General features: G+C 48.5%; 1 protein-coding gene across 1 annotated transcript; it reads left to right on the top strand.

The window, feature by feature from the left end:
- The first annotated feature begins 15,978 nt into the window (after positions 1-15,978).
- Positions 15,979-19,013, top strand: rnf26 (ring finger protein 26). The gene is made up of 2 exons (XM_047036464.1): positions 15,979-18,861; positions 18,962-19,013. Exon 1 carries the CDS (start codon positions 16,446-16,448, stop codon positions 17,829-17,831), a length of 1,386 nt encoding a protein of 461 aa, XP_046892420.1. The 5' UTR covers positions 15,979-16,445; the 3' UTR covers positions 17,832-18,861; positions 18,962-19,013.
- The last annotated feature ends 850 nt before the right edge of the window (positions 19,014-19,863 follow it).

Below are 19,863 nucleotides of genomic sequence, written 5' to 3'. Positions count from 1 at the left end.
AACTTCCACCTCACGGACTGTGTGGACATGTGCATTTTTACTGTGTGGTATTACGTTAGCAGAGTTGTTTGAGACAACATTTAAAGGCAGAAGGCAAAGCTGATTTAATTTCATGAAATAAAGCCCCATTAGCCATGATGTCTGCTTCGTTTCCTCCATGCAGTAATGTAACTCTCCTCTTCAAAGTCCATTTAATGCAGCTCTTAGTGCTGCTTTCTCACACCAGACAAGTGCATTCTGAGGAAAATACTGAGGGTGACCAATCACAAGCCATGTAATCAATTTCCCCCCCGTCTCCGAAGGGGACAGACGATCCGTTTGTTTTGTAACACAGTTCAAAGGAGAACCACAGCAGGGGAGGAGATCCAGGAGATCTACAACAACCCCACGCTGAGTTCACTAACTCTCCTCAGAGCGAGCGGTTCCCGGATCTGATTGGCTGTGATGGATGACATTGTTTCAGAGAAGAGGCAGAGAGCATGCGGAGCAGTGGGTGAAGCATCCAGACCTGCTTGGCAGCAGCAGAACATAGCTGGATGTCCCACGTCTCACCCCGTCACCAGCTAGGCACGGCAGAAGGCTGGAGGTGCGTGTGTGGGGTACTGACACTAGTTACCAGATATTCCACAGGGCGGTTGAATTCAAAGTGACGCGGTAGCCATTTACGCCTTCCAACGTCAAGGGGATTTTTGTCGAGGATTCAAACATGCTTGCCAGTTCAATTAGATTTTATGAACTTCACAATGGTCTACGGTTCGCCTACGGTTTCCTAAGTGATACCCAGTTCCATAGCTAGTATTCTGGCCCTCACACTGTTCGTTAGATATCAGTAGAAGAACCCATCCAGGGAGGGTTGGCTAAGTGAATAACCCTGACACACTAACTGGTTTAACCAAGCTGCTTGGTCTCCAGACAGGCAGTACTGTACCAGCAGAGAGAAGAGGTGGGGGGGGGGGGGGGGGGTCGAGAAGGGTGAGGTGAGCAGGGTGAGGGGGTGAGGACAGTGAGGGGGTGAGGACAGTGAGCAGGGTGAGGGGGTGAGGACAGTGAGGAGGGTGAGGGGGTGAGGACAGTGAGGAGGGTGAGGGGGTGAGGACAGTGAGCAGGGTGAGGGGGTGAGGACAGTGAGCAGGGTAAGGGGGTGAGGACAGTGAGGAGGGTGAGGGGGTGAGGACAGTGAGGAGGGTGAGAAAGATGAGAAGGAGCACAAAGGGTCAGGGGGCAAACTGGAGCTGCTACATGATAAAGACTTCAGTAACACAAGCTTCCCCTGGCTGGCCTTTGTGTGCGAGTGTGTCTGTGTACACGTGTGTGTGTGTGTGTGTGTGTGTGTGTGTGTGTGTGTGTGTGTGTGTGTGTGTGTGTGTGTGTGTGTGTGTGTGCGTGCATATCTCTGTGCAGCTGTCTGCCAAGCTAACTTCAAAGGGATTCAGAAGAGCGATGTTGACAGCCAAGGCAGAGTCAGTCAGTCAACATCCACACTCTTAAGCTCCTGCTCTACCTGGTCCTGTGTTCCACACGTGTCCAGCAGATGGGAAGCCTCAATCTGAAGACAACACAGCACCCATACTGTAACTTCCACGTTCCTCATCATACAACATCAAGTAGGTCTGTCATGGCCTCAATGTTGCGAAGAACACTGAGAACGTCCACAGTGAAACCATCTGAAATCGCAGAGCAGAGCATGTCTGTACAAGTACAGCTTCATCTCTCAGTGAAGTTCAGCAGCAAACATGTTGCATTGTTGGTTGGTTGTCAGCCATCAGTAGGTGTTTGGGCTGCAGAACAATCAAGCTGTTGTTTACCCAAGGGCCGAGCCTTCTGGCACAACAATGGCATTTTGACAGAGGAAAGGGGCACATAATGAGAAGTTATCTACTTCCTTGATCATACAATAAACATCTTTATGGTTGCTGGAGTGGCTCCCAGCACAATTTGGGACGTTTTGCTCATATAACTTTATCAGCTGATAATGTCATTGGTTCGAGCGGGGTTTGTATACATCCAGGGAGAGATAAGCAGTCGTAGCTGTGACAACATGGTTAATGACGTCGACGGTGGAGGTTTCCGGAGTGTTACGCCTTCTTCCTCCAACTGGTGTGGCCTCCTCCCTCTCTTTTCTTCCTCTCCCTTTCTCAGTCCCTCTCTTTCTTCCTTTCTCTCCCCCCTTTCTTCATTTCCCTGTTCCTCTTGCTCACACTGTCTTCCTCTCTCCTCTACTGCTCTTCCTCACTCTCTCCTCTCCTGCTCTCCTTCACTCTCTCCTCTCCTGCTCTCCCTCACTCTCTCCTCTCCTGCTCTCCCTCACTCTCTCCTGCTCTCCCTCACTCTCTCCTGCTCTCCCTCACTCTCTCCTCTCCTGCTCTCCCTCACTCTCTCCTGCTCTCCCTCACTCTCTCCTGCTCTTCCTCACTCTCTCCTCTCCTGCTCTCCTTCACTCTCTCCTGCTCTCCCTCACTCTCTCCTCTCCTGCTCTCCATCACTCTCTCCTCTCCTGCTCTCTCTCCTCTCCTGCTCTCCCTCACTCTCTCCTGCTCTCTCTCACTCTCCCTCACTCTCTCCTCTCCTGCTCTCTCTCATTCTCCCTCACTCTCTCCACTCTCATTCAAACCTCAGAGGAGGTCCTCCTGACTCCCCACCAGGCAGCCAGTAACAGCCCCAGTAAAGATTCATGGCGTGGAAGATCAATTCCACACACAGGACTGAGTTTGATGAGTCAGGTGGGGGAGAGAGAGAAAGAAGGGGTGGAGAGAGAGGTGAGTGAGGAGAAGAGGGAAAGACAGAAGAGGGCATGCCTGGACACCTCCTCACCTCCTTTCCAGCAGCTTTGCCTATCTGTCTGCTACAGCTCAAATATAGAGGAGTAGAGGAGAAAGAGAGATATTCCTTTCTTCAGGGACTGAAGACAGGGACTGAAGAGGAGAGGAAGCATGTGAACAGACACACAGTCCTCAGGACTCCAATCACACACAGAAAACAAAACCTCAGAGATCACCTCACATCTCTCCAAGGATCACCACACAGCTCCACATATCACCACAAATCTCCACACGTCCACAGATCTCCCACATCCCTCACTGATCCCACAGAGACACATGTTGTTCTGGTCTAATACAATCAGGGCCAATCACAGGCCTTGAACTGTGGAGGGGCCTGTCAGGGCAGAGATAGACACACAGAGCAAGGCCTACATTACAGTACTGCAGAGAGAGAGAGAGGAGGAGGGAGGGTTAAAAGTGGAAATAAGGAGGGATAGAGAGATGGATGGAAATGAGTCGAGAGGACATAGGAGAAAGAAGGGAGTAAAGTGGAGAGAGGGAGAAGACTAAGGAGAAGGAGAAAGAGAATGAGGACGAGAAAAGAAGAGAGTGAGGAAGAAAAACAGAGATAGTTTTCGGGAATCTTGGGAAGAGCCAGGTCAGTGACAGAGATTCTGTGGAGTTTCAAAAATGTCCTGTCCATGTTTCAGAGGGATCTGGATACAGGAAGACTAGTTTCAACAACCATGGATTTACCCCCAACAGGAATCTAGCACACCTCTCAGTGATGCAGTACAGGAACGGAGTGCTTCCTGAGTGCATCTTGTCCTAGAGTGCGCGTGGTGTGTAAGTGTGTTTCTGTGTGTGTGTGTACTGGAGTGGGTGGAGCATTGAACACGTAAACACACGCCACAGAGAGTCAGCTTAGACAAATGGGTTTTATTACTGGAGCCTGAAGATAGAAGGCCATGTGGCTCTCTGAGTGCCTGTGTGTATAGTGTGAGTGTGTATTTGTTTGCTGTGTGTAGGTACAGTATATGTTGTTTGTGTGTCCATTTGTCTCTATTACTGATCCATATCTTTATGTCACTGCATCCATTTTATGATCACCAACGCAATAATATGGGAGAGATATCACACAGTGACAAGAAGGACCAATCTCTGCAGAGAGGGAGCCAACAGAGTCCATGTATTCAGAAGATCATCCCTTTTGAGTCCTTCTCTAAATAAATCAAGCTTCTGTGGCAGTATTCCACCTACACACCTAATGGTCATGTAAAAATGAAGACAGCAGCACACCGGGAGAAGAATGGAACCTCCACTGAATGACTGGAGGTTCCTCTTGGTCCTCATGAGCCAGATAAGACCCACTGTCCCTCCAGCCAGGGTGGTAGAGGCTGGGCTGTGAGGCAGGGGCTTCCCTGGCAGTTTGGAGGTTGTGGGGGTTTAGAGGCTTGGCTTGGAGGCGCTCTAGTGGTTAAAGGTTTAGGGTCTTCCACCCAGAGCACCTCATTATCTGTCAGCTGTGAGGATGGGTACAAGGAGGGTTTTGTTCACGCCAACTACTCCTTTCTGGAACAGTGGTCTGGAACACCCACCCCCCTAACCCCTCCCTTCCGCCACCCTCTGCAACCCCCGCCCCCCTTCCTGCTTCCCTCCGTCCCGCTGCCTCTCCCCTCCCTAGACGCTAAGAAACAATGCCCTTCAACTGCGAGACCTCTTTGTGATGCCTTCGCCCTTTGACCCTTCATTGGCTGATGTCACAGGAAGTGAATTCTGTCTTTATCAGAGGTCATGGTGGGTCTAGAGCCCTTTCCTCCAGAAGCTCTGCTTTGATCCCTCCTGGGAGAGGAGAAGGAAGAGGGAGAGGGAGAGAGAGAGAGAGAGAGAGAGAGAGAGAGAGAGAGAGAGAGAGAGAGAGAGAGAGAGAGAGAGAGAGAGAGAGAGAGAGAGAGAGAGAGAGAGAGAGAGAGAGAGTTAGAAAGATAGATGATGAAGTCCTTGGGACACTGTCCAGACCACGGTAGCGCTCCCTGGATTCTGATGACCAGCGACATTAAAATATTTAGATAACAGTCGTTAAAGCTCTGTCCCTAGAGACACCGAGGGAACACTGGAACTGCCGGCCAGCCAGGAGCAAACTGGTGTCCTGGCAACAAGGCAGCTCTGGAAGCTGTTCCCCTGGCTGCTGGGCTGGGTAAGAGGAAAGCTGTCTTCTGACCAGAGCCCCAGACCGTGCTGTGGGGAGCATGGAGAGAGTAGCTGGTGTACCTTGATTCCCTCTCTGAGGTGGGCTCTGATGTGAAGGAGAGGACCAGGGGCTCATTGGGGGTGTACATGGGGAGGTGAGGGGTGTGTGTCAGAGGGAACTTTGGTTGACAGAGAGGGGAAGAGAAACAAGGGCAGGAGATCAGAACAACAAAGGAAGGGTTAGCAAGGTTAAAGGGGAAGAGACAAACGAGGGAGGGCTGAGAGAGGAGGAAAGTCAAGAATAGAGAGAGGAAGGATTGGGGGAAAAGTGGGTCGTCAACCTATGTGTTTAAACAACACATACAACTCACAAAAATAGAAAAACAGGAAAAGAAATGCTTTAAAATGTCAAAGGCCCCTTATGGGGATACCATTAACACCGCCACACCCTTTAAAACCTAAGTATTCCTGCCCCTGGCCACAAACACACACGCATACACAGAGGAACACACACAAACATAGTCGACACACACACACAGATACCCTAGTCTGCTTTCAGGACATTCCATAAAGTAACACTGGAGCTCTTTGTAAATAAGTGAATTAGAGAAGTCCATTACTGAAATGCTTCTGATTACTGTGCATCTGTTATGAGAGTCTATCATCTCTCCACAGTAAAACATAATGTGCTCTCTCACCCTTGCCCTCACCCTCTGCCCTCATCACCACTGGCCCTGGTAGTGATCCTCATCACCACTGGCCCTGGTAGTGATCCTCATCACCACTGGCCCTGGTAGTGATCTTCATCACCACTGGCCCTGGTAGTGATCTTCATCACCACTGGCCCTGGTAGTGATCTTCATCACCACTGGCCCTGGTAGTGATCTTCATCACCACTGGCCCTGGTAGTGATCGTCATCACCACTGGCCCTGGTAGTGATCCTCATCACCACTGGCCCTGGTAGTGATCCTCATCACCACTGGCCCTGGTAGTGATCCTCATCACCACTGGCCCTGGTAGTGATCCCGGTCCTGCTGTAACCCATTACATACACACCTATTATCCTACAGACACTCAGTTAGGTGCTTAGTAACAATGTACAAGATTTACTTAGCAGACACTTTTAATAACCCAAGTTCATTACAAGGGGTGGATTTGAACCTGGTACCTCTTGGTATAGGTAGTGGTTGGCCTAGAATAGCTGGGGATTTCCAAATGTGACATTATGTGAGGGGTATGTGGTCTGTGTTCCAGCTGTAGGTCTCTCTCCTCTCTGCTGCTGCCAGGCAGGAGGGACTGACAGACCTGCTCTCTTATCATCCAGGCCTGCGTGTCTCTCTCTCTCTAAGCTGACAGTCACTACTCTTTCACCCACTTACACAGAGACACACTCCCAGATCCAGGTTATTTTAAACCTGACCCTCTCTAAATGTGAACGTGCCTCTGGAGCAGTTATAAAGATCATTACCTCCAGGTTATTTATTTGGTAACTACAACAGAGTCTTTTCAAAACCAGGCCACAGTGATATCATGTCCACTCATCTAGCATGTGTCTAAGGAGACCATTGTAAAAAATAAAAAAAACTCGGGTGAAAAGTGGTTTTCAGATCGACAAATTCGCATCATAACCTTCAACTTCTCAGAACTTCTTCAACTTCTCAGATCACATTCTACTAGTTTCATACATCACACACCACATACCTCCAATTACCATGGTTACAGTGACTTACTGATAGTCAGTGAGACCGGAGCACTCATAGATAACCCGACACAACAGTAGGTCACAATCTGTCAAAATGTATTACGTATTCATTCTGTAGTGTTCAGATTATCATCACATGCATTGTTTAGTTGGAGGGTTTCATTATCTCTGTCCTAGTAAAATGTCAAATGTTTGAGGAAAGCAACAATGATTCCTTTGTACAAATTACAGAGTTGTATTCACATGTTGGTACAGTTGCTTGTTTATCACAATTTCAAAAGCAAGGCCTTTTCTTCCAGTACTGTTCCTACAGTGACTAATTGAAACAACTGGCAATACCGCTGAACGCTACATCCCACCTAGATTGAACAGAGTGAACCGTTCGATACAAAATAAACAGTAATTCAGAAGACAAACTAGTCTTCCCAACAAGAATGTGGTACGTCATTTACATTTACATTTAGTCATTTCACATGCCGTATCACATGTTTGCAGTTTGCTCTGAATCTGCCTCGCAGAACTCAATCAAGTTCAGCAGCAAAGGAGAGCGAAAAGAAGCCCTGCAAAGTTTTACCTTAACATCCGACACGCGGCCACACACAAACGTACATACACACCTTAAAACACATCATGGATCGTATATAGGTGCCACATACCTCTCCAGCTTAGAGCGAGGATGAAAAGTCCGGTAAACAGAGAGGTATTCTTCCGTAAAGCCATGTCGCTCCTAGCCGGTGTCCTCTGGGACCGAACGTGCGAATTTGTATGAAAGAATAGGAGAGTTTGTGTGAGAGAGAAAGATTGAGATGGTGAATCTGTATAACTACAAGTCCAAGATAAAAAAGCAGCGCGAGGGAGGCAAGACAATGATGTGAAGCTGGCAGAGAGGATTGGCTTGTAGGAGGACCTCGCGACGCACCGGACCGACCGGGAGGGAGGGGTGTGTGCGTGTGTGTGTCGGGGGGCATAGTGTATTAGCCATATAGCGTTGGAGTAGCAACGTAAGTGACAGCATGCAGGAGGCAGCGTCCGTGAACTTGTCATACAGCCATATGTTGTCAAATGTTCATATTATAAGGTGAACTTTACCACAAATGGTTGAACTATTAAACATGCCAGACTCTTCTTAGGTTAAAATTGCAAAGTCGGACACGTAGACAGAGTGATAGGATAGGCTACAGAACATGTGTTTTCCTAATGTGTCTGTCATGCAACACTATGGAGATGTTAAAAGACACTCTGGACATCAGACAGCCATCTCTTCATTTGTTCACGTGACAGACTTTCCCCTAAACAAGTGTAAAGAATCAGTGTTCACAATGCACACAGAAACCATTGGAACTGTCTTATATTCTTATAAGTCAAATCAGTTATGGTGAAATGTAATCTGTCATGACCACGTTTTGAGTATGTTTTGTACCCAATTTTCAGAGTATGTAGTAGTGGTAGGCATTTCATACAATATCTGAGTTGATCAGTTGTTTGTAATAGTCTCTGAACACTGACACATTGCCTGGACATGATCCTCCTGTGGGAGAGCATGAGAACCGTGAGAGTGAGCTGATACAGTGGGAGGTGATGGGGGCTGGGGTTGGTGTGTGTGGGTGGGTGGGTGGGTGGATGGGTGGGGGTATCATCTGAAGGACCAGGGCTGGGTGGTGGAGGAGCAAGGGGCCCTTAAAGCCATTAGCCCATAGTGGTATTGCTGGCATGGGGTAGGGTTTCACTCCCCATCATGCTGTTACCTCGACCAGCCACAGCTGTTGTGCATAGGAAGCTGGACGTGCGTGTTGTGGTTCAAGGTTCCTCTCTCTCCCCTGCCAGCTTAACAAACCTGTTAACTCCAATGGACAGTATACTCCAAAACAGGAGCAGTTTGTCACCATAGGCATGTTAGCATGCAACCTTAATCGACTTATATTAACACCATTTTGGAGTCCATGACTCCAAATAATGTAATATTTACTGTGAAGCTTACTCCCTCCCAGTGTTACAAGGCCTGGTCTATGCAGACGGTCTGGTGAGGTCATGTAAACGGTGCACGTTCATGTATGAGGGCTTTGAGTCTGCTCTTAACTCACCATGCAAGGCTACCAGGAGCCAGATACAAGATACCATCCACAGCATGAGGGAGGCTCCTGGTCTTCACAGACAAAGCAGGCTATAGAGGAGACTGGAAGGGAGGCAGGTTAGACGTGTGTGTGTGTGTGTGAGTGTGTGTGTGTGTGTGGGGGGGGGGTGTGTGTGTGTAATACCATAAAGCCAATGGCTGCAGCTGGCTGTTTGCTCACCTGCAGCTGTCAAATACATTACAGTAGAGCTCACAGACACACACATCAACACAGGATATCACACACACACACGTCAACACAGGAGATTACACACTGCCAGTTTAGATTATACACAAACTCCATCGCATCATAGGAGGATTACCTACAGTTTTGGCTGAAGATATGCAAAGGATGGTATTGGTTTCAACACACAGGTTTTAACACAGTCTATATTGACAAATTTATACAACTATTTCACAGGACTGACACTCGTGCACATGTTTATCTGGTCAGTGTACATTATTCATGCGGTTTGATTGGAAAAGTATGGTTATGGTTCTTCCATGTTGTTTACAAAGTGTTTCAGTGAGGACACATTTAAGCCACCCTCATCCCAGCCACCCTCATCCCAGCCACCCTCATCCCAGCCACCTTCATCCCCACCACTCTCATCCCCACCACCCTCATCCCCACCACCCTCATCCCCACCACCCTCATCCCCACCACCCTCATCCCAGCCACCCTCATCCCCACCACCCTCATCCCCACCACCCTCATCCCAGCCACCCTCATCCCCACCACCCTCATCCCAGCCACCCTCATCCCAGCCACCCTCATCCCCACCACCCTCATCCCCACCACCCTCATCCCAGCCACCCTCATCCCCACCACCCTCATCCCAGCCACCCTCATCCCAGCCACCCTCATCCCCACCACCCTCATCCCAGCCACCCTCATCCCCACCACCCTCATCCCAGCCACCCTCATCCCCACCACCCTCATCCCAGCCACCCTCATCCCCACCACCCTCATCCCAGCCACCCTCATCCCCACCACCCTCATCCCAGCCACCCTCATCCCCACCACTCTCATCCCATTCCCTTCTGTGAGACCAGAGCTCCTCAGGTCACTGAGAGCAAGATGCTGATATTTCACTGCTATTAATATGGATGGGTTTATAGCCTGTGTGGGTTTTGTTTAGTGAATTCCTTTTTATTTCCTGCCTGTGTTGCTTCAGTTATGTCTCTTATTTATTTGATGTTCTTAATTTATTTCTCTATGTTGGGGGTTTTCTGCAGGGGTCATGGGAGAGAAGGATGCAGAGTGGTTCTGCCATGTTGGCCTGGACTGGCCTGGTCTGAAACACCATTCTAAACCTCATCTGGTTTGGACTGATCTAGACTGGTCTGGAACACATTACTAAGCCTAGTCTGGTTCTTTCTGACTGGACTAAAACACTTTACCTAGCCTGCCCTGGTCTGCTCTGACTCCGGGCTGTGTTTCTGACGTATCAGTATGGGTGGAAAGCGAAAACAAAATGCAGATAACTCATAGAAGACCAGGAGAATTCCTTATCAGTCCTTCTTATAGAGGGCTACAATTACATGGCTTCTGTCTCAGCTCCCTGTCAGTCCCGCTTCCCTGTACTGCTCGCTGTGTTGACATTAGCAAGGGAAACACACGACCGCTAGCACAAGTTACCACAACAGCTATTTCTCACCACCTAGACTCAGGGTGTCTCCAAAAAAGAACACGTCTCCTATTTTGTTTACATTCTAGTAATTTGTGACCTATCCAGAACCATGTCAGAGTTTATTTCCTTGTCCCAGAATGGATAACAATCACCCAGATTCCGATATCACGCTAAATAACACAGCGTCTAGGGATGGAGCCCTTGTGAGGCTGTAAACTTGAGCTTGTTTCAGTGGAACCCACTATCAGAGTCTCCCACTCACCTGTAACCTAATACATCCTGTTGGGCTGCCTGGAGAGGGGTCAGGGGTCACATGTTTGGGAATAAGTCCGGGCCGGGGTATTTTAGGAAAGCAGGGAACCCACTGGCCCTCTCCTGGTTCCCACAGCAACAGAGCTGGCTAAGGAAGAGCCAGACCTCGATTTTGCTGACTGTACGGAGCACAGGAGCTCTCATTCTGACTGGACTGCTTCTCTGTGTTTGTGGTGTGCCACACTCTCTCCCTCTCTTTCTCTCCCCGTCTTCCTCTCCCTCAGTGGTAGTATAACCTTCCAGTTCTTCCAGTGATATTTTGTGTTGGAGACATCTTGTTCAAACTCTTGTTTTTAACCTTGATTTTGCCTGTTGTTTTGGAAGACTGTATGCAGTTTTTTGAACTCTTGAGTGTGTAAGTGTCTAAGAACCTTCTGGATTCCTCTGACGTTCATCTGGTTTAGGAGATTGCAAGTTCAAATCTCCCCCTGTACGGTGCTTTGGATAAAAGCGGCTGCTAAATGAGATGACTACATCTGGAGAGTATTCACACAAAGTGTCTCTATGATACGGTCCATGATTACGTTATTTCCTCATGCTTTGAGAGATACATTCTCATTGGTCAACAGACTGCTGCTGCAGACTCCTACCCTGTACCTCTGACCTGTTGGCTAGCTGACTAATTAAGTACCCCTATCCTATTGGCTGGCTCCCTTACCCTGTACCCCTGCCCTATTGGCTCGCTTCTCACACTTTAACCCCTGTGCTCTCTGCGCAAGGGTGATTAATGATTGGAGCATCTCTGTTTGTTATGTGGCTGTGGCTGCTCGGTGGAAACACTTCTGTTCATGTTCTGAGGAGAGCCTGGAGGAAGGAAGGCGAACAGGAAAAGAAGTCATTCTTTCCAGGGACCGACCCTGGAGCGAGTTGTTTGGGGATTTGTCTGCTGGGATGAGAGGGGGCTATTGTCCAGCACACGCCATGGGAGGGGGTCTGGGCGTGTGCTGGAGGGGGTCTGAGTGGGAGAGGAGCATGCATTTCTCATTTCTTCTGAACTCCGTCACAATAAGAGGGACATTGTGAAAAAGGGCCACTTTGATGAATGCATGGGCTGAAGTCTGTCTCCATGGTGATTACTTGAAATTGAGGTTATAAATCTTGTCAAATGCCCTGCTGTGCTGAAGGCAGAGGGTCGTAGCAGGGTTGAGGCAGGAGGGAGGCAGGGTAGAAGAAGAGTAGAGGTAGGGTAAAGGCGGAGGCGCCCAGTGGGAGCACCTGTCGGAAGGAGGAGGAATGAAGAATGAGAGAGGTGGAGGAAGAAGATAAATAACAGCATCATCTGGAAATCCCAGCACAACATTATTGCATTAGATTGTACGTTGCTACCAGCCAATATCTGGAAATACAGAGATGAACACAGGAAAACAGGCCAATCGCTAGTGACAGAACATCACCAAGCTGACCTGTTGAAGGGCGGTAGTTGTGTGACAGTTAGGGCGGGGTAGTGAGTGTGAAAGAGAGAGGGAATCTGCATGAGTTTGCTTATTGTGAGAGACATGAAGTGGTAAAGAGAGAGAAAGACTGTGTGTGTGTGTGTGTGTGTGTGTGCGTGTGTGTGTGGGTGTGTGGGTGTGTGGGTTTGGGTGTGTGTGTGGGTGTGTGTTTGTGACAGGAAGACAGACAGAGACTGTGGCTGTACAGAGAAACTGAGATGTTCGAGTTTACAGATGGCTAAAGTTGAGTACAGTAGAGTACGGTAGAGTAGAGTTGAGTCTCCATGTCCCAGCAGAGCCCCAGTCACACTGCTGGGCCTGGGAAGGCAAACTTTCACAGGCCAAGAATGTCACCCTGGGGGACTTCCACACTAAGCAGACCAGGCCAGCTCTGCTCACTCTCTTTCTCTCCCCGTCTCCCTCTGTCTCTCTCATTCCTCTCTCTCTCTCTCTCTCTCTCTCTCTCTCTCTCTTTTCTTTCCATCCTTCTTTCTTAAACCAACACATTGTTTCTCTGCCACCTTCTTTCTCTCTCACTCCCTCTTTCATTCACTATTTCTCTCTCTGTCGCTCCCTCTATCTTTCTCTGTATCTCTATCTCTTTCCATCTCTCTGTCTGTCTGTCTCCCTCTCTTCTCTGTCCAGTGCAGTGGTCCTGTGGGCTCCAGCTGGGTCTGTGGGCTGCTGTGGTATGCAGGGTCCTGCCCTAGGTTGGGACCAGTCTGGCCCCAGTGGTTTCTACTGTTTGGAGTTTGTGTTTTCCCATAGATGCTTCCAGTCCCCTGCTCGCTGTAAACCCCCCCCCCCCCCCCCAAGTCCCTCTCTCACTCTTTCTACCCCATCTCTCTATTCCTCCCTCTCTCTCCTTCCCTCCCTTTCTCCCCATCTCTCTCCCACTCGTTGATTAAAAATAGTACACTTCTGCAGATTCTCTGGCGGGCTGCCAAAGACAGCACCCAATCAGATGGTCTCAACAGTAAACAACTTCACAAACCACACAGTTTGAGCATAAATATGAAACCACATAACATTACAGTGATAATTTCACGCATTCACAGTCGCTTAATTTCCTGTTTAAAAACAAGAAACAAGAAAAGTCTATTTTTCAGTGCAGAGCTTAAGTTTGGGCCTGTAATGTTGTCTATGTCCAAAGGTTGTGACACTGGGACATCATCAATTAAATGTTTGAATAAAATGAAATAATGTGTGTTGTGACTGTGATCACCCCAGACCAGGATGCCACTTGTGACTGTGTCTCTTCCTGTCTCAAGAGGAGGGAACTGCTCTGTTCTCCCGTTTACACTGCTATCGGGTCCTGCCATCAAACAAGATGGGGGCGCGGGGGGGGGGGGCGGGGCGATGGGTCAGACAGTCACACTCCCTCTTCCTCACCATGAAAAGGACCCACAGTGCGGGAAAATCTATTGAAGCAAATTAGTCTTCAGAGGCCCCTCGTCTTTCAGTAGGAAACGCGTCAATAGGTTTGCTTGTTTTACCCTGAGACACGTCCTGTTGTCCCCGTGGCCGGACCTCACTTCAGTTATGTTTGTTTGTCTTAGAGAGGGGTTCTGAAAAGAAGCTGCCTCCACTCTGACCTCTGCCCTGAGGTGGCACATGACAGGGCCTGTGGCCAGGGACTAACACATGGGACCAGGTTTGTCTCCGCAGACTGTAGCAGGGGGGCATGTGGGAGGAGGGGGGGGCAGTGAGGGAAGTTGAGATGTTTGTGTCGTCCGCTGGCAGAGACAGACTGGGAACAATTAATGAAACTAAACCACAAAGAATCTGGAAACGTGTTTGCCTCTGTTGATAGCGTTACCCCGGACTGAGCCGGGGGGGGGGGGGGGGGGGGGGGGGGGGCAGGGGTTAATATAGGGTGAAAGTGGGGGTGGGATGGTGTGTCTCTGTATTCTGCTGACAGCAAGGAAAGATACGAGCAAGCACCACTTCATGGCTGATAACCTCCCTGGCCGAGGTCTGTGAGAAAAAGTATAAACAATTAACATCCTAGCAGCCTGACAGCAACAATGTATATTTTAGCAACTTGACGGCAACTTGAACTCAGTTCCATTTGTCCGATTTCACAGGGTCCTTTGCATCCAGTGCATCCAGTTAATTAACTGAATACATGAAAGGATTTCCAGATTTCCTGTCATTCTGTGTATGTGAAAACTAAAGATTTTTGGTTCATGCTACTTTGACATTGCCAGGTAACTCCACTGATATTGCTTTTACATCACTATACATTAGGACATGTTATAATATATGTTACATGTTCAATGTGTTATGCTACTTTTGAGCAGTCAGTCAGTCATTACTAGCCTGGTCCTAACCAGACCCTCGTACATTTCATTTGTACAGAGGGTCTGGGATCGCTCCATTGACAAGCGTTAACTTCCTTGAAGGCGGGTCTTCTGTTGAAGTTTAAAACTATTGGATCTGCCCAGAGCACTCTGATCTGCCATAACCAATCGCAAGCGTTCGCCTTAGCCAACTCCTTCACCACTACTGTAACGGAGCTAGCTGCAGTAGTTGGAAAATCAAACTTTTCCCGAATCCCGTGGGGAGGAGGGCCACAACATCATGGCCACCAACAAAACTCAGCAAGGAATGTTCTTGCTCCGGTTTTAACATATGGATATTCGGCAGCGTTGCCATAACCGCAGAATAGCTTCGCTCGCATCTTTCTCCGCCGCCATTACTGAACTACTCAAACTAGTACACGACATTAACGTCATCGTTCTCAGCCACACCCTCTGTTCGCTGATTGGACCTACAATTTTTTTTCTTTCTGAAAACCGACTTCAAAGTCAAACTCCCGGACCTAGTACAGAAGCAAAATCCAAATTGAGCGGAAGTACGTAGGAGGGCAGAGCCAGGCTAGCTCATTACACCTGTAGGGAACAAAAAGAATATCCTAGTCTATCCTATAAGTGCCGTGTGGATGGAGTGGACCCTTTCTCTTACACCAGTGTGTGGATGAAGACCTATATCATCTTATAAAACAAACACAGGAAGGGAACTCCTGTCCTGCAGGACCCATTAGCCTACAGGACACAGTCCATAGAATGACAGGTCCTTTTAGCCCTCTAAAGGTCCTTGAAGACTTACTGCTCCACCCCAAGACTGTGTTGATAGACTTACAGTGTCTGGAAAGCTTCCATGTTTTCAGAATGAGCCCCATGATCATATATGATTCATTTCCCCTTTCTGGCAGCTGCAGGCCATATTCTGCCTTCCTTTCTTATATTCTCTCACACACACACACACACACATACACACACACACTGATGGTGGGAGAACAGTAGACATTAGCTGGAGAGGATGAGACACAAGACTAGGAAGGAAACTTCGGCACAGCATTGTTGATTTTTATTCAGGCTATTGTCATACAAGCAGGTGAGGTCATGGGAAGCCGGTGCATTTATCTCAAAGGAATCTGGGAAATCCCGGTGACATGAGAGATCACTGAGTTACAAACCAAGCGACATTTTTGGGGTGCGATTTTTTTTTATTACCCAATATCAGCGGTTTCTTCCTGAAATGTTATTGTCTAGAGTAGACACAGACCTCTAGGCTAAATCATAACACAAACGAAGCCATCGAAAGGTGCCGAAAAGGGGCCCCGTTGAGTCCTGTGTCAAAAGCTATTTTTTTTATTTTTGAAGCAGTCTTCTGTGTTAGTCATTTTCCAATTTATTGTAGCCTATTATTGTGGTGAGTGTTGTTGCGTGTCTAGTATTTGCGTTTATATTAATTTCTAACGACAAAAACGTAGTCTGTAAAGTTTCATAATTGCGTATAGCTTTGCGTTGTCCTTTCAGTTGAATGCGCACCCAGCACGCAGCTTTGGCGGCACAGATAATGTGCTCACAGCTGACCATGCAACTCAAAACAAGAATGGCGGAACACATGTAGCAACGATACACAGCCAGTTGCTGTTTTATGACTTTTTGTTATTTATTTGTGCATTCAGCCTAGCAGTGTCGGGAACTTTGGACAAGTATATTAATCCATGATTATCGAAAGAAGGCACCACGAAAATAGTCGTTATTTAGCGTGCTTCTTGCGAGGAAGAAACGAGAACTGCGTGCTAGCCACAGCTAGTTAGCAAACGTTTTGAAAATAAACATCCGCTGATGATTGTGGTAGAACTTGAGGAGTATGTTCGCTCTTTAGCTAAATACTAAACCTGGCCATAACAGTCCAGGCCAGGGTGTATCGTAAACTGGGCCATTACTCTATTTGTTTATCAAAACAACCACAGAGCAACTGTGTAACCAACTTGCAACAACTATACGGCGATGGGTCTGGTGAACTTAGTATTCAGCACTGTATCAAAATGTATCGAAGTCATAGGCTTTCTGCTGGACCTCAACTTCGTCATCGTTCATTCCTTAATCCGCCTTGTTGTGGCATGTATTGCCTTCGTGAACAACCTTCCGATGTTGCTGGCCAATTTAGTGGTGGAATGCTGCCAGTTTGTCCTCTCCTGTTTGGTGTATCTGGCGGAGAGTGCGGCAGTCCTGGCCCAAGGAGCGGTCAGCATGTTGGGGAGTATGCTGGAGAGCCTGAAGATGATGGGTCATCTATCGTCTCACGTCTGCCTGCGCGGGAGAGCGCTGCTGCAGCGCGGAGCGTTGTCCGTGTGTGACGGTTGCGGCATCGCGGTCAATCTAGCGGTGTACCTGGTCAACAGCGTGGTCAACATGTTTCTCATTGGCAGTCAGAACGTGTACTACGGGGCGGTCAGCGTGTGGCAGGCCGTGTCCAGCCCCCTGCAGAAAGTTCTGGAACTGGGCATGACTCTCTTAGCCTTCCTGTACAGCAGCCTGTCTGGCACGACCATGTTGCTGTGGACTCCCTGCAGCCTGGCATTGGAGTACCTGTTCTTGCTGGCTCACTTCCTCATCAGCACCTTCATCCTCAATGTCTACGGCCTCCTACTCACAGCCTTCATCGCCCTGGCTACTACCCTCTACCTCCACCCAGAGATGACCCACCGCGGAGCCCAAACAGCAGCCATCTACCTCAACTCTATCCCCATGCTTAGAGGCCTACCTGGGTCCCTCCGGCGTCTTCAGAGGGCAGTGGCTCAGGTTCCTGGAGCCCTGCGCCTTCTACAGAGGGTGCTCCTGGATATGTACTGGCAGGAGAGAGACCGATGGGAGAGGCTGTCCAGGCAAGGCAGTAGGCTGGGGCAGAGCTTGGGGTCAAGGCTGAGGCAGAGCTTGGGGTCAAGGCTGAGGCAGGGGTTGGCCCACAGGGACCGCAGGATAGGGGGGGACGGGGACCAAGGACAGGGGGGCGCCGAGGAAGCAGAGCAGCGGGCCCCCCCAGACGGCAGGGCTGCAGGGGGGCCGCCTCGGGAGCACCCCGGTCCCCGTCACCAACAGGACTACCCCAGCTCCAGCAGTGACAGACCCTTGTGGAAGCTCTCAGGGCCTGGGGGGACTGCTATGGCAGGCCCAGGCTCGGCAGATGGCCTGCTGAGCTTGCTGAAGGAGCAGGAGGAGAGGAAGAAGTGTGTGATCTGCCAGGACTGCAGCAAGACGGTGGTGCTGCTGCCCTGTCGGCACCTGTGTCTGTGTAAAGACTGCACCTGCATCCTGCTCAGACAACCCATCTACCTGCAGAACTGTCCTCTCTGCAGACACATGATCCTCAACACCATGGATGTTTATATGTGAGGCGGACGGACCAACATCTTAAATTTGTGAGGAGGAGAGACCAACATCATAGATCTGTCAGGAGGAGAGACCAACATAGATCTGTGAGGAGGAGAGACCAACAACATAGACGTCTGTGAGAACATGAAGGCTTTTTAAGATCACCTTGGAGATCTATCTGTGACAACTAGATCAACAACAAGGAGGTCTGTGAAAGACTGCAGACCAAAGTCATGGAGGTCCATATACTCCACAGCAGACTGGAGTCCAACACCTTCTGTGAGAACAGACAGGTCAACGTGAGAGAGACCAATGAACAACATGTGGAACTAACTGTGAAAGAGTCATTTTAGACACTTTTTAAACAGTGCATTAAAGGGACCAGAGCGATACAAATTAATATTTTTTTCTGTTAGCAACTGGACCAACCCTATTGATGAGCAATGGTCTGTAAAAGACAATGAATATCACTGTGTATCCAGGAGAGACTAATGAGACTAAAACAGACTAAATAAAATCTAGAACACAGCCAGGTAGAATCTAGACCACAGCCAGATAATACATAATCTAGATTTAGTCGGTCTATGCTATCTGCATGATCCTGTCAGATGGACAGCTGTAGTCCACTATGCTGATTTGGTAACCTGTGCCTGAACAATCCTATCACACGACACACCCATAACACGGTGCTGGAGAACACTAATACAGCCATCCGAAACATTCATCCAGTAGTGTATCTGTGGTGACTGCACACCGCAGCTTTGATCTATTATGTTCAGAGGAAATCCACCAGGGATGCGAGTGTTGAACAACCTGCTGTATGTTTAAAGATAAAAGGCAGCTGACTGTTTCTGTGAGCTGAATGGGTTTTGAATCCTACCAAAGGGACGTCAAACCTAGTCTTAAGGCTAATGTATGCTTGGCAATACTTTGAGAAATATTGGTAATGACTGTATTGTAAACTTTGTTATTTCTTGCAGCACAGAATGTTGCTGTAAACAGGCATGACCACCAATACAGGAATACAGGACCACTTGTAAAGCCAAATGGGGTATGACATTTTGGGAACAACATTTATAATAACAATAGGCAGGCAACCCATCATTATTAATTTTAAGTATATATAGCCTTGTTTTTGTTTTCCTCATCAGGTTCTGTGGTATTGAGAATTCTATCCCATAATAAAAGATGACAGCCTCATGATCCCAGGACTGGCACCAAACCAAGTTCTCGCTGCGTACTTGTTAGGAAACATGTGTGTTTTTCCTCCCAACTCTTCATTGATTTGTTTGTTCTGAAGGTCCACACGAGCACATTACAGCATCGCCCTTTCCCTTTGTTGACTGGCTCTAGTGCTATTGATCTGCACTGGGTTCCACTTCAACAGGATATCGGTGGGCTGATTATTACATTATTCTGTAGGGGAGACAAGGGGGGGGGGGGGGGGGGGGGGGTTAAAAGCTGAAGCACCACTGAAAGGCCTTTTTTGGTCCCAAACACTTTGCACCAGGGCGTCTGTCTTCTAAACAATTTTTGGGGCTGTTTAATTTGACCTTGTAAATCATCTGATTGGTTGGCCTGCCACGCCCACATTGAGAGAATACCCAGGCTGTAGCAGGACATAGCATCACAAGCCCTGATGACATCATCAGCCCGCCCCCCCAGCACCCCATTAGTGTTGACCACCAGGATCCAGTTAGGCAGTGCTCTGGACTATCCCAGTCTGACTGTCTCCAACCACAGGCTGTAGGACCTGCTACTGTGAAGGGGAGGGGAGGAGGGGGGGTAGGGATGAACTCACACACCCATTGTCATCTTGTTCATAAAAGTGACAAAGCATTCTCTTGATATGGAGACAGTCATGATGTGTAACTGCAGAACATATATGAATGTGTCTTGTTATGGAGAGGAAAGGGTGGTGGGTGTTGCAGTATGAAGCCATGAATGTATTGTGTCTTTCCAAACCACTCTTCTAACAGTATTTGTCAAGTCTGACTTTGTGAATAAGAAAATGTTGTGTTAATGGAAGTGGCTTTGCTCGCCTGTCAAAGTT

The sequence above is a fragment of the Hypomesus transpacificus genome, chromosome 15 (assembly GCF_021917145.1).
Source record: "Hypomesus transpacificus isolate Combined female chromosome 15, fHypTra1, whole genome shotgun sequence".
NCBI lineage: Eukaryota > Metazoa > Chordata > Actinopteri > Osmeriformes > Osmeridae > Hypomesus > Hypomesus transpacificus.
The sequence above is the reverse complement of the archived record's forward strand: the minus strand, read 5'-3'. Positions and strand labels throughout refer to the sequence as shown.

What these genes read in the sequence shown, in the direction of transcription:
- rnf26 (XM_047036464.1), top strand. Translation starts at nt 16,446, where the DNA reads ATGGGTCTGGTGAACTTAGTATTCAGCACTGTATCAAAATGTATCGAA.